A 14,022-nucleotide genomic window follows, 5' to 3' on the forward strand; every position below is an offset into this window, starting at 1 on the left:
CATCGTGGTGCTGGGGAACTTGAGATGTCAGGAGGAAAGTCTTTCTCCTACCACGCAGCCAAAGCCTGAAACAACCTCCCCCTACACCTCCGGCAAGTCACTGCTCCAGTTCAGGAAGGACCTCAAGACCTGGCTCTTCGGATGAACCCTCCACTCGACGAAACTGCTACCCCACCCCCTTCCCCCTAGCGCCTTGACACCGTCGCGGGTGAGTAGCTGTGCTTTACCAACCCGGATTGATTGGTTGATTGATTGATTGATTGATTTGTTGAATTTTCAGCTCTATGGCTGCCCTGGCACTTACAATATCTAAGAATAGACATAAGTATTGTAGCAGCATATCTGCTCATTAAGATATGCCCACACTTGTGGTATAGTGCCACCTGCCTTAGTGCTGTAAGCCCTGCTAGAGGGGTGACTTACATATTTATTGTACTGGGGTGAATGTATGACATTGTCCTACATTCTGTCCATCAACTGTGTTTTTTGCAATTTACATATTTATTAGGCAGTGCTAGTTGGCATGGCACTCAGACCATGTCGACCTCGGTCGCTTTGGCTGCATCGAGTCATGCATTCTACAGCGGTAGTCTGCATGGCCTGGGTGAGGGGTCCATAGGGGACCCTCTTCAGTCTCAATTCCCTAGGTAGCAAGGTACCATTTACTAGGGACTTACAGGGATCTGAAGGACAAACTGTGGAACAGTATGTGGGAAAGAACACTGGTGCTGGGGACCTGATTAACAGGGACCCAGCACACTTTCAGTTTAAGTTGCACCAGATACCAGGTAAAATGTGTGTGGGGGGAGGTACTGCAACAGAATCCCATTTTCTCACAGGGCTACTGCCTTGCTTTTTCTTTCTATACTTTTTTGCCTCCAGGCTGATAGTGTCTTGGCCACGGGTGTACAGAGAGAGGGTGTTCTTGTCTACAAGATAAATGTGGATGTTGTCTTCAGGATACTATATGATCAATTAGTGGCAGTTTATTTTTAAGGAACAAATCAATTTAGGGAAGACTGAAATTATTTTCTGCTGTTGGTCATAACCCAACGTCAAGACTGAAATGCAGAGATATCTTTTGAATGCCAACCAAGAATATCATCCCCAGGGAGACACAGATGCACCACTTAATATTGCACAGTTTCCTTTGGATTCAATTGCACATACACACCCTCAGACTGCTGACTTGATAAACAGCTAGTTCATTATTGAATGACTATCCCTTACGGCATACATGCAGTAATTAGGATGAACCTCATATCATTCTTGTTTATTGGTCTGCACTGTGGGCAGCAGAACATCAGTTCCAATTAACACTCCTGAAACACAATTCAAAAACCCCTTTCACACAATCCCACATAGGCAATATTGAAAGGTGACCCTCTACTAACCATGCACACCTACTGGCGTAGCCTCTTAACGCACTACCCAGGAAACAAACTGGGGATACAACAGGGGTATGAAGTACCATACAAATAATACAATGCAATAGGGCAAACACACAGAATATAGAGGAACTCTATAGTTTGTATGCAGAATCCTGATTTACAATGTCAGGATCTGCAAACTATTCTATGCTGAGGTGCCAATTAAGACTGTGAAAGTTGTACCGTCGAACACAATGCTGACTAAGAGTGAAGGCAATGTTCTAAGGAAGTGGTTAGTGAAAAACATTGCCTGCTAATCATTGACTCTACAGCAGCTCTTTCTTATCCTCGCAATAACCTACTTATCAGAACAAATACCATGCCCACATGTGCCCAACATGGCACTGAAGCCATGTAATAAGCTAATGATCGTTTTCAACAGAACAGTTTCCTCAGGCCAAGCAAAGAAAAACTGTGTTCTGTAGTGTAATAAAATAAACATACAAGCCCTTTAGCACGCTATTCATACACATAGTATAGTAAAAGGAACCTTATCAAGATCAGACATATATTTTTTCCACTACTTAATCGCTAAAGGATTGTACAAATGGTAGAAATACGCTTAATAGATGCTGGTAACATTACGTAACATGATGTGAATGCTCGCATAGCCATAACTTTATGAGCGTTCTCGTACATATATAGTGCCTTTCCCACACTAACAAGTCCTTCTACACCTATGCCTGGAAAGGCCAAAGATAACGGATGTTGAAAGTGTGGAGTTGTAGGAAAGGGAGACTTCATATAGAAAATAACACTCAAAATTCTTTTCAGATTCCCCCTAACCTTACCATCAGCAGATCTACACAGATGAGAGGTGGAATAAAGATGTATGCCATGGAAAGCTATGACAAAGTTAAGAGTCAGTGGAGTATGATTTGGGCTTCTTTAAAGAGTTATAAGTGTGGGAAATCTACACACATTGTAAGTGTATGCCTATTGCAATTTCTAGCTTCTTTGTGAACCGGCCACCCAACGTTTAAGGGTTGTAGGCACAGTTTTCTATCCAACAAATTTGGTAAATTTGTACTCCTTGTAAAGGGACCGCCAAAACACAACACCTGAAGAGAAGTGCCTGGTAGTGTCCGTTTTAGTTAGATTTAGCGAAAATCCCTTTCATTTACACAATATCAGACAAAAGAGTGATGTCTCTGGCAGCAACTGAATCAGAAAATAGATGAGAATCTACCTCCTTCTTCAGCAAAGGTAACGACCACATGTCTGGAATCTGGTAGAAACTCGCACTTTTCCACCTCACCACCTCCATTTTTCTTCTTGCCAAAGAAAATCTCCAATTTGTCAATAATACGGTCTTCAGGTATGTTCTCTGGGATGCTGGACACCATGACTCTGAAGTTGCACACATGCATATCGATCTACATAGACGGCAGAAAGCAGGAACAAAAATTGGTTCATCACAAAGTATAAAGCATTGCACTAGTAACATTAATATTAATACTTATGCAGAAAAGTTAGAAAACAAGTCAACAATCTGCTTCAATAAAGTTCTTATGGAAAGCGATAACACGCAAAATAAAGTTTCCAAAAGCATGAGACAATGGAAAGTAGCCGATCTCACCCAGGACAGCACATGGTCTGTGTAGTTTGCATTGGTAAAAAAAGGATGTGGGGCAAAAAGTAATGGCTTACTGTGTGTTGCTCCATTCCATTTGAGAATTGCAGTTCACTTTTTATAAAGTTTAACTGCTTCAAGTTATAGATATCAACAATTTTTCTGCTCCTATCACTATCTGAATAGTTCTCTATTAGGAACACAGGTTGATATCTTCCTCCCGGGAGCATGCCATATTATATGTAGTTCGTAACCAGGTCTTAATTAATGGTTCACTAAACAATCACAAGCAACTGCAGGGCACTTCCCATATGATTAATTGAATCCATCACTGCTCAATTGACCGTGACGTTTTCTGATAATAGCCTAAAAAGTATACTACTTCTGTTTCCTTTAAATCTGTAGACAAATCTATATTTCTTCCATACTACTACAACTGGGAGCACATCTACAGTGCTCTGTATTACCCAAAGACAATGCAAGGGCTGAGACTCCATGATGATTTAGTTTAGAGATACTAAACACTACAAACAAGCAAGATAGTCTTAACCTCTTCAGCGCTCATGACGAGGTCAGCTCGTTATGAGCTACGGCGCTCCGGTGCTCATGACGAGCTGAGCTCGTCATGACCCCGCCCGTTACTTGGAACGCTCGCACGCTGGGCTGATTCCCCTTCTGTGCTGAACGTTCCATTGGAACGGGCGCAGTCATGACGAGCTCAGCTAGTCATGAGCACCGGAGCGCCGTGGCTCATGACGCGCTGACCTCGTCATGAGCATGGGGGTGCTGTACGCGCCCCCCCGACCCCCAGCACAGCGGGGGAATCCCGCCAGCGTCGAAGGGGCTAAAGCTAAGTTTCAACACAGATTACTGCATCAATTTTGGTGTTCAATGATAGGACTGACTCCAAAAGAAAAGCCCGGAATTTTCACTCTGCTTAAGATGAGAACTGTTTAGTAAACCCATCGGGAGGAGCAAAAGATGATTCTTTTGCGTGGCCTTTGGCCCTGAGGATTCAGGAACAGTTCGATCTTGCTGCTGGAAAGTTGAAAATAGTAGGCTTGAATTCCGGCTCATCCTCTAGCATGCCCTGTGGGTTACACACTACTGCATTATTTTACAAGGAAGTGTCCCAAAAATTAAAATACCCCCCACTTTTAACCAAAGCAATGATGAACCATGCAAGGAAGCAAATGAGCCTGACCCTCCATAGAAGAACTCCCATGACTCTGCAATTCAAGTAGTTATCTATTCATCCTTACACTGAACTGCTAATATTGTAATTTCTTACTTGTCTGTGTAGTTGTGCAGTGTGAAAGATTTTCTGGATTCACAAACTGCGCATTATTCTGCTATCTAGTGGTTGTGTATGCAATTTCCATAAAATCCTTTGTCCTTCTCTTTTTGCTGTTGGTGGGCATTAATGCACCTACATTTGGTTTCCCCATGTGACGTCATCGTACCTCCGCTCATCTTCTTGGTGGAGGTGGGTGGGTTAGCTCGTAAATCCAGAAAATTCTTCAACCTGCAAAACTTCACCGACAGGTAAGAAACTATATGTTTTGCAGTGTGAATCTTTTTTGGATTCACATGCTGTGCATCGACTGTGTAGCAGTTTGTTACTTCTGTGTTGGTTGGGTTGAAGATGAGCATTGATAAGTAAACAAATGTTGTGAGCCCTTTTGTCTTTGTTCATCTGTATATACACACAATATTGTTTTGTGAACATGTGCACTGATGACCACGTTGCTGCTATACAAGTGTCTTTTAATGGTGAATTTGCCAGAAGGCAATGATTGCTCCTTTCTTTTTAGTTGAATGTGCCCCTGTTGTTTAATATAATGTTTTTCTTGCATAATTGTGGCACAACTGAATATTCTGGAGAATGTCGCCGAAGCCCCAGAAGGGGAAATGGAGGTCAACATACATATCGTTATCGTCAAGACCAAGGGGTTCAAGAAGACAACTAGAACAGTTAAGTGTACCATCATCCTCGAACATCTTACTGAAGTCACCAAAATCTTACTAGAAAACCTCAAAGGAAGCCTCGGCTTTGACGCACTCGAAGAACACAGTCACGACCAGAGACAAGGAACCGCTCGGTAACTTTGAAAGGGAGAACACAGCGGGCAAGACACCTGAGAAGGGAAGTCGTTGAAGGAAGCACGAGGGAAGGACACATTGGCGTCCACACTGAAATGGTCGCATACAGACCATCAATGTTTGCCAACCGATTCATCTATGAAACACTCTTCAATAACAAAGAGGAAGACAAATAAAATCTCTACGATGAACAACGGGCCACCGAGATCGAAAAGAAGAAAAGTGCCTCCAAGCCGCAAATGGCGGTCCTGCTCCAGAAACGTAAATACTTCAACAAATGTCTGAAGGAGTATCAAATTCCAAGAAAATCCTCGACATCAAATGATCAGGGGGAGAAGAGCTACATGGATATCAAGCCACCTCTGACTCCTGAGCCGCAGGAAGAACTGGAGGAAGAAAACCTCTATGAAGATGAGGAAGAACAAATGGCAGGACTATATCAGGATCCAGAGGCTTCTGAATACACTGAAATACAATGGCAGGACTTAGACACTGGCTCACCAGAAGAGGCGGTAGACAGTTACCGATCAACCATCACCACCAGATGACAATCAGGTGATAAAAAAGACAGCAGACAGATATGGGGTTCAACTAGAAGAGGTGAAACCACAAGCATGTTTCCTCTTCTGTGAAAGTATTGAGGGCATTGTTTTTAATGTGATTGTGTATACATATGTATGGACTCTTTTAAAAAAATATATATATATATATATATATATATATATATATATATATATATATATATATATATATATATATATATATATAATAAAAATTTTAATTTAAACTTATTTGCTTTGTTTTCCCTTTCAAGACTGGTGGAGAGGTATGCTGTGAATGCTCTTGTATAAGTGCGTTGAAAAACTGGATGTTAGCTCTACAAGAGTAGTTCTACTTTTTAAACTGATTACAGTGCGTTGAAAAACTGGATGTTAGCTCTACAAGAGTAGTTCTACTTTTTAAACTGATTACAGTACTAGGACTCTTGGTGTAGAGGGGTCGTGCTTTACACAAGAACATCGTCAATATATGACTGAAGTCAGCACTAGACGACGCAGAGACATCAAGCGACATCTGTTGATTACAGTAACTCATCGCCATCATGACCGGCTCTGAATATCAGGGTTTAAACGTGAAGTTCAAGAGTATATCCTGAATGCGCCATTTAATGGTGAACAGCTGATGGGAAGTGCTATTGACGAGATACTTAATCAGATGAAAAAGAGAACGAAACAGCCAAATCAAAAGGAGCTCTACAGTTTAGAAGGAGTATGCGCAGGGGCCAGTACCTTGGAGAAGACCTGCAGGTAAGGGCAACTTCCAGTCTGGGACATTCCACCAGAAGTACCAGCAATCATACCAAGGGGCCAGTCAAGTGACTCAACAACAGCAGAATTGGCAATTCCAACAAGAAAGACAGTCCTTTTGCGGTCAACACGCAGAGGAGGATAGCCACAAAGGGAAAGGGCACCATCCACAAATAAGTGAGTTACCAACAGTCAAACCTACACCTAACACCAGTAGGAGGCAGAATAAAAAACTTCCTGCAGGAGTGGAGAAAGATCACTTCAAACAAATGGATCCTAAACATAATACAAAATCAATATTGCATACAACTAGTCAAGACACCTTCATGCGGGAGACCAAGAAGAAAGGTTCATTCAAAGTAGAAAACATCTCAGCTATTAAAGAGGTAGAGGAAATGTTGGCAAAAGATGCAATAGCCATTTCACATTTCTATGCGGTCATTCATTCATTCATTCTATCAACTATCATTCAATCGTTCACCATTTCAACAATCCCTGGGCTATTCCAACAAACCATCCATTCACACACCCCTCAACTATGCATGTATGTATAACCCACTTATAAAGCGCTACTGTCACCCGACGGGCATCCTGGCGCTGTGATCAAGCAGATCCCCAAACACAGTCAAAGCTTTATCAGCAAAAGGAGAATCTATACTAACCTAGGGAACAGGTGTGTTTTTAATTCTTTTTTAAAAGACAGGAAATTTTCTGAGCCCCTGAGCGACAGTGGCAAGTCATTCCACAGTTTGGATGCCGTGAAGCCAAAGGAGCGGCCACCCATTCGCTTTCTCCGTACTTTGGGAACAACAGCCAAATAAGCAGAGGCCGATCGAAGGGCTCTGGTGGGTGTATACCAGGAGAACAACTCCTGTAGAGGTAGAGGTCCCAATCCATGCAAAGCCTGGAAAACCAGGCATAAAGCTTTGAACTCAATCCGCTTAGGGATGGGAAGCCAGTGCAAGTCTCTGAGTGCCATGGAAGACGAGTCAGAACGACGACGGGAAAGTGCTAACTTGGCCGCGAAGTTCTGCACTCGTTGTAGCTTGCCTATTGCTGTAGAAGGTGCCCCCAGAAGCAGTGCGTTGCAGTAATCAAGTCTACTCAAGATGACACTGCGCACTACTTCTGGTCTCGCATGGGCAGGAAGCAAAGGGAGGATCTTCCACAAGGTACGCAGCAAACCCATACAGGTGGATACCGTTTTATCAATGAAACCATCTAGTTGAAGGTTCGGTTCCATTGTTACACCCTTCCGAACTGATGTGGCTGCAACTGGCGTGCCATGAAAGGAGGGGGGCCAAAAGTCCTGAGGTAAAGGTCGAGGGGCCCGGTCCACTGAGCAGTGCAGCACCTCCGTCTTGGAGCTGTTAAATTGCAGCGAGTTGTTGCTCAGCCAAGTAGCCGTGGTGACCATGCAATGGTGAAAGGTCTCCCGAGACACCGCATCCTCCCCCTCAAAGGAGAAGATGAGCTGGGTGTCATCAGCGTAATTGGTGACTGAGATGCCAAAAGATTTAATTAGCTTGACCAGGGAGTGGAGGTAAAGATTGAAAAGAATGGGGCTGATGGCCGAGCCCTGGGGAACTCCCTGCCCAACCCTTTTGATGGCGGATTTAAAGGGGGGCAAGGCAACCACCTGATGTCTGTTGGTCAAGTATGATACCAACCAGTCCCGAGCCAGGCCCGACACACCAGCCTCCTCCAGCCTCCTGGTCAAGATGGCATGGCTGACCGTATCGAACGCTGCTGACATGTCGAGCAGCACTAAAAAGGCTGCTCGTCCATAGTCTGCACGCGAACGAAGGTCACTCAAGACAGTCACCAAGGCTGTTTCAGTCCCATGTGCTGGTCTGAAACCAAACTGCGCCGCATCCAGACAACCATTAGCTTCCAAAAAACAGGACAGATGTTTCGTGACCAGTTTTTCCAGGATCTTAATTGGAAAGGGAAGTAATGAAATGGGTCTGTAGTTAGCGGGGCAAGAGGGGTCCAGTGATTCTTTTTTCAGCAGTGGGGAAACGACCGCTAGCTTCCAGCTGTCTGGGACCTGCGCGGAGTCAAGAGATTGGCAGCAAACTGTGTGGAGAGGAGGGTACAGCTCTTCCCTGAAAACCTTCCAAAGTTTGTGCGGGAGTACATCGAGTGGAGAACCTGATGAGACACTATCCGCTAAAGCACCAAACTCTGCAAAGGACGGAAGAGGAAAGCTATCCAGCCTGGCTTTCCCAGTCTCCATCTCAGATGTGAGTGAGTGGTCGGACTCTGTTGTCATGGGGCCCAAATTACTCAAGATGGTCGCGATCTTATCTTCAAAGGCCGTAGCCAGTGAGTCGCATAATAACTGGGAGGCTGGAATAGCTGTAGTAGCACAGGCTGGTCGTGACATCTCATTGACCATTTTAAACAACGCCTGTGCCTTGTTAGAAGCTGACAATAAGGTCTCCTCGAAAAACCTCGCTTTTGCACACTTGATCTGTGACTTATAAGCTGCCAACTCCTGTTTATAGAGAACCTTATCTGACTCCAGATAATGTCTCCTCCATCTCCGCTCTGCTCTCTTACACTGGTGTTTAAGTTGGAACAGCTCCCTCGAAAACCATGGCATGGCAGTTCTTGTTCTATCCCGCGTTGTTCTTAGCGGCGCCAACCTATCCAAGGAAGTCGTAATTTGTTGGATGATGGCATTATACCTATCATCCACATTGTCTGCCAGCTGAAGGGCTTCAGAGAGTAAAATTTGGAAGATTTGCACCTCTCAAAAGCCTAGACCATTGTCTCCCGATTTTAACCGTTCCCGTACTACCGATCTTAGGGTAGTCCAACGGGAGAGCTACGGAGAAAAGGACTAAAGCGTGGTCCGTCCAGCATTGCGGGAGGATGTTATTAACCCTTACCTGACTAGAGTCAGCAAAAATCAAATCCAGAGCATGCCCCCTCTGATGAGTCTTAGAGAGGACCAATTGCTCCAGATTAATACTGCGACAGGCCTGAGTAAGGTATACAAAGGCTGAATCCGTTGGTCCATCTGGCCATAGATTAAAATCACCCAAAACCAACAATCTGGCATGGGGATCTGGTATGGCATGCACCCATACAAACATCCATTCACCCATCCTTTGACTTAGGCATTCATCAATTAATACAACTAACCATAACTGTCAAAAAAAAAAGAAAAAAGAAACTGCAGACCTCTCCACTGCACCTCACATGTAGTTCAAAATAGTATGGCACGGTGCACTCCTCTTCCAATACCAGCCGTCGTATGGTATTACTGCAAAGGCAGACAAAATCTTGACAGAACAAAGAATGGAATGGTGCACCCGTAAACAAATTAATGAATGGGTCTCTAGGTCCATTAGACAAATTTCTGCTTTATTCAAATCCAATATTCAAAGTCATACAATCCAATGAATAAAAGCATCCAGCAAACGCGTTTCGTTCAAGCGGTCTTGAACTTCATCAGGGATGTAAAAGATACATACATAAGTGGTTTACGGAAAGATTAGATGAACTTGCCCCTGTGACTTCCTCCTGCAAACCTGCCAGCCGAGCCTCTGCTCCCTGGTTTACTGAAGCCTTGGCTTCGTCGCGGCGGCAACGTAAGGCCGCGAAAAGATCCTGGCGCCGTTATTACGACAACACGGCGAAGCTGGCGTATAGGGCTTCCATTAAATCCTACCATCATGACATTCTGTTAGAGAAGAAAGCTTATTTCTCTAGGAGAATCGAGGCTGCCGCAAACACCAGTAAGGAGATATTTTCCATAGTGAGGTAATTTACCTCCCCTAAAACGAGTACACCGTCGTGCACGCACTCGGAATCTTGGGTGACATCATTAGCCAACTTTTTCACTAGTAAAATCAAGACAATTCAAGACTCCTTTTTGGTCATCTGGGGTAGTGGCAGCACCCGGCACTAGCACCCTGTCTGGCTCTTTAGCGGGTGTGGTGCCCACTATTTCTGAATTCCCATTACTTTCCGCTGTAACATCTCTGGATATCATATCCAAATTAAAATAAGGTTGCCCTCTGGATCCCTGCCCGGCCAAATTCTTGGCGAGAATGGCGGAAGTAATAAATCCTTTTATCAACCCCGTGCTGAATCTTTCTCTCAGCACTGGAGTGGTTCCTCCAGCCTGGAAGCAAGCCTTGGTCTTACCACTGCTGAAAAAGCCCAATTTGGATCCGGAGGTTCATGCCAATTATAGGCCTATCTCCCTTTTGCCAGCCTTTGCCAAAGTTGTGGAGAAACACGTACATACCTCCCTCTCCAACTTCCTTGAGAATAACAACCTTTTACATAGTACTCAATCTGGCTTCCGCACTAACTTGAGCACTGAGACCGCTCTGTTGGAAGTGACCGAAGCAATCAAGGTGGTATTGGATGCAGGAGGCAAGGCTATGCTGGTAATGCTCGACCTATCGCCAGCCTTTGACACCTTCCCCCATGAGGGTCTCCTCACCAGACTTAATGAGATCGGTCTGCGGGGGACGGTGTTCAGCTGCTTCAGATCCTTCCTGGCGGGCCGGTGTCAAACGGTCTGGGTCCCCCCCCCCTTCTCCGCCGCGGTGCCGCCACTTGAGGTGGGAGTCCCTCAGGGGTCTATTTTGAGCCCGATTCTTTTTAACATCTTTATGACCCCTCTGGCGGCGCTGGCGGAGTCGTTTGGTGCCCAGATCGTGTCGTATGCCGACGACACTCCGCTCCTTTTCACCTGTGGGAAGGGGTCCTATTTCGATGGGGAGAGCATTAGAGGCTGCCTTGGGGCTCTGTTTAAGTGGTTCCAGCAAAACAGCCTCAAGTTGAACTCGGATAAATCCGAGGTGCTCTTTTTTGGCTGCCGGTCTGAACCCATCTGGCATTCTTGGTGGCCTGTGAATATGTTTCCACCGTTGGCTGCCTCCTCCATGGCCAAGAACCTTGGAGTTAAGATCGATATTGACTTGTCTATGAAGCCCCAGATTCTTGGCCTAACAGGGAGATGTTTTGGTCTTCTTAAGATGCTACGTAAATTCCTTCCGCTGCTTACGCTGGCACACAGGAAAATCACGGTGCAGGCGCTTATTGGGTCGCGCCTTGATTATGCCAACATCCTGTACTTTGGTTTGCCAGAGTACCTTCTTCAACGCCTGCAAATAGTTCAGAACTCGGCTGCGCGTGCCATCTTTGGCCTCCATCGGCGCACCAGAGTGTCGGAGCTCTTGCAGACTCTTCACTGGTTGCCCATCCGAAAGCGTATCGTTTTCAAGGCACTCACTCTGGCCTTCAAAGCGCTTCATGCTACCGGTGCCAAATACATCCAGAGGCGGCTGGCTTTTTATCAGCCTTCCAGATCACTGAGGTCAGAGTCGTTGGCTCTTGCCACGGTTCCGGTTATAAGAAGAGTGCGGGTTGGTGGCCGGTCTTTTAGGCGCTTGGCGCCCCAGCTGTGGAACACTCTGCCGGTCACTCTCCGCAGGAACACTAATCTGTTAGCCTTTAGGAAGGATTTGAAATCTTGGCTGTTTGTTCAGTAGGGTCCCCTCCTCCTCTTTTCTGCTCCCTGTCCGTTTTGGGTTAAAAGCGCCGGGACACTCCTAGGAGTAGCTGAGCGCTATATAAAACACCCCCTAACATTAACATAACATTAACATAAACTCAAAATAAGGTCAAACATAAATACAAAAGCACACACACACACACACACAAAGAACATGTATAAAACCATTAAGACTTGAACTTGACAGTAAATAAAAACATAATACATTAACACAATACAGGACTTCTCAAAACACCAAGATAAATAACTAACACTTGCTTGTTGGTCATAGAAAATTAGAGGGTCTACATCGAAGGACTATCGCAAATATTAAAAGCAAGGAAACTCAAATATTCCAGTATTTATTATACAGATTCAAAATTGTTTGAAAAATGTATTTTCTTTCCTCTAAAGATGACATGTCACTAAACATATTATTAAACATGTAAACTAAATATTCACGCTGGACAGAAATCAGTTGATTGTGCAAACTCAGACGTATATCAGACATCAAGCCAAAGGCGTGTGAATAGAACCCATCCTATTTTTCTCATATTCAAGCTTGCTTGTCATGAGTGTTTCAAAGGTGTCACGTTGGTTATGTGTGTAACATTTGAGTGTTCCATATATCTGTCCAGAAGGACAGAGTTCCAAGATTGATGTGATACATTGTTCTGCTATACAGACATATGTAACACCTGCATCATCTTCTAAGAGGTTGCTACAGACATACCACCATATCTCTATAAAGAAAAACAACAACAAGACCTACCAAATATTTATGTATCATTAGGTGTCAATTATGATTTCCATTTGGTCCATCAATTGTTTTCTCTATTATTCACTGAATCACAAGTGTCTATAGTTTGCTGCAGTGATAATTGTTCCCCTAGTCCTAATACCTTAAAAGAGAGTTACAAAAGTTGTAACCCAAGCCATAAGCAAACTGCAGAGCTAGCCAGAGTCCCACCAGGAGCACCTCTCCGATAATCTTGGTTCCGAGTTCCCATATTCCAATTACAACAGATGAATGGGCCCTGCAAATCTCTCATATCCAATTCCCAAATGACACATACTCCAATGGCACCGGGTAAAATCAGTCAAATCCTGTTGGCCTGTATGTTAAAGAGCCCAGGAAAAATGGCACAGTGTCACCTGGAAACACTGTTACTGCACCTGTAATCACATTTTCCTTCTGCTAAAGAGCTCCGGAAAGTCGTGCTTAGTCATATGGTTACACAGCTAATGTGCTGATAGTCATAACTTTCCCATCTCAAAGTGGGCAAACATTAATCCCCCACAGGGCAGACATCTCAATTACTAACAGAGCTATGACACTCTTGCAACAGTTGTTTCCATTAATAAACGACTGTATAGGGTAAGGCCCATCAGTCCGTATATAAAACAAAGCACCCATGGTAAAGTGATGCCGTCTTTCCTGAATCAGTATTGAAAGACAAAAACGCCGCCTTCAGTCCTTCAAACACAGCCAGTGAGGAAGCCCATGTTTATATAGCAAATGCAAAAACGACAGTTGATGGACAGAATGCAGAACAATGTCATACATTCACCCCAGTACAGAGATCTGGGCCTAAATCCATCGTTTTTTTGCTCACCACACCACCCCAATTCAGACATGGCCATATGCAAATCAGCCTTGACCCTGTGCCTCATGGGAACAGTCCAGCCCAACTACCAAGCCATGTCTTGCTTGGACAGGAATCAAGCATCCTAAGACCGGTTTCTGGCTATCAGCCGTCTTCAGCCAGGATAGCTTGACTCCAGTGTTGTGGAGAGCACGGGACTCACGTCTGAGCATACCTGTCCCACTCGGGGTGACAAATGCAAAAACAACAGTTGATGGACGGCATGCAGAACAATGTCATACATTCACCCCAGTACAGAGCTCTGGGCCTAAATCCATTGTTTCTTTGGTCACCACACCACCCCAATTCAGACATGGCCATATGCAAATCAGCCTTGACCCTGTGCCTCATGGGAACAGTCCAGCCCGAACTACCAAGCCATGTCTTGCTTGGACCGGAATCAAGCATCCTAAGACCGGTTTCTGGCTATCAGCCGTCTTCA

General features: G+C 44.7%; 1 protein-coding gene across 4 annotated transcripts in view; it reads right to left on the reverse strand.

Annotated features, from left to right (window-relative positions):
* IFI35 (interferon induced protein 35) overlaps positions 1–14,022 on the reverse strand; it is a 274,901-nt gene that overhangs the window by 108,562 nt on the left and 152,317 nt on the right. For all 4 annotated transcript variants that reach the window (XM_078645325.1, XM_078645324.1, XM_078645323.1 and 1 more), the window contains one exon: positions 2,620–2,806. In XM_078645325.1, coding sequence (XP_078501451.1) covers positions 2,620–2,806 — 187 coding nt within the window. The remainder of the gene's footprint in view (positions 1–2,619; positions 2,807–14,022) is intronic.

This window comes from Lissotriton helveticus, chromosome 5_1 (assembly GCF_964261635.1).
Source record: "Lissotriton helveticus chromosome 5_1, aLisHel1.1, whole genome shotgun sequence".
Taxonomy (NCBI): domain Eukaryota; kingdom Metazoa; phylum Chordata; class Amphibia; order Caudata; family Salamandridae; genus Lissotriton; species Lissotriton helveticus.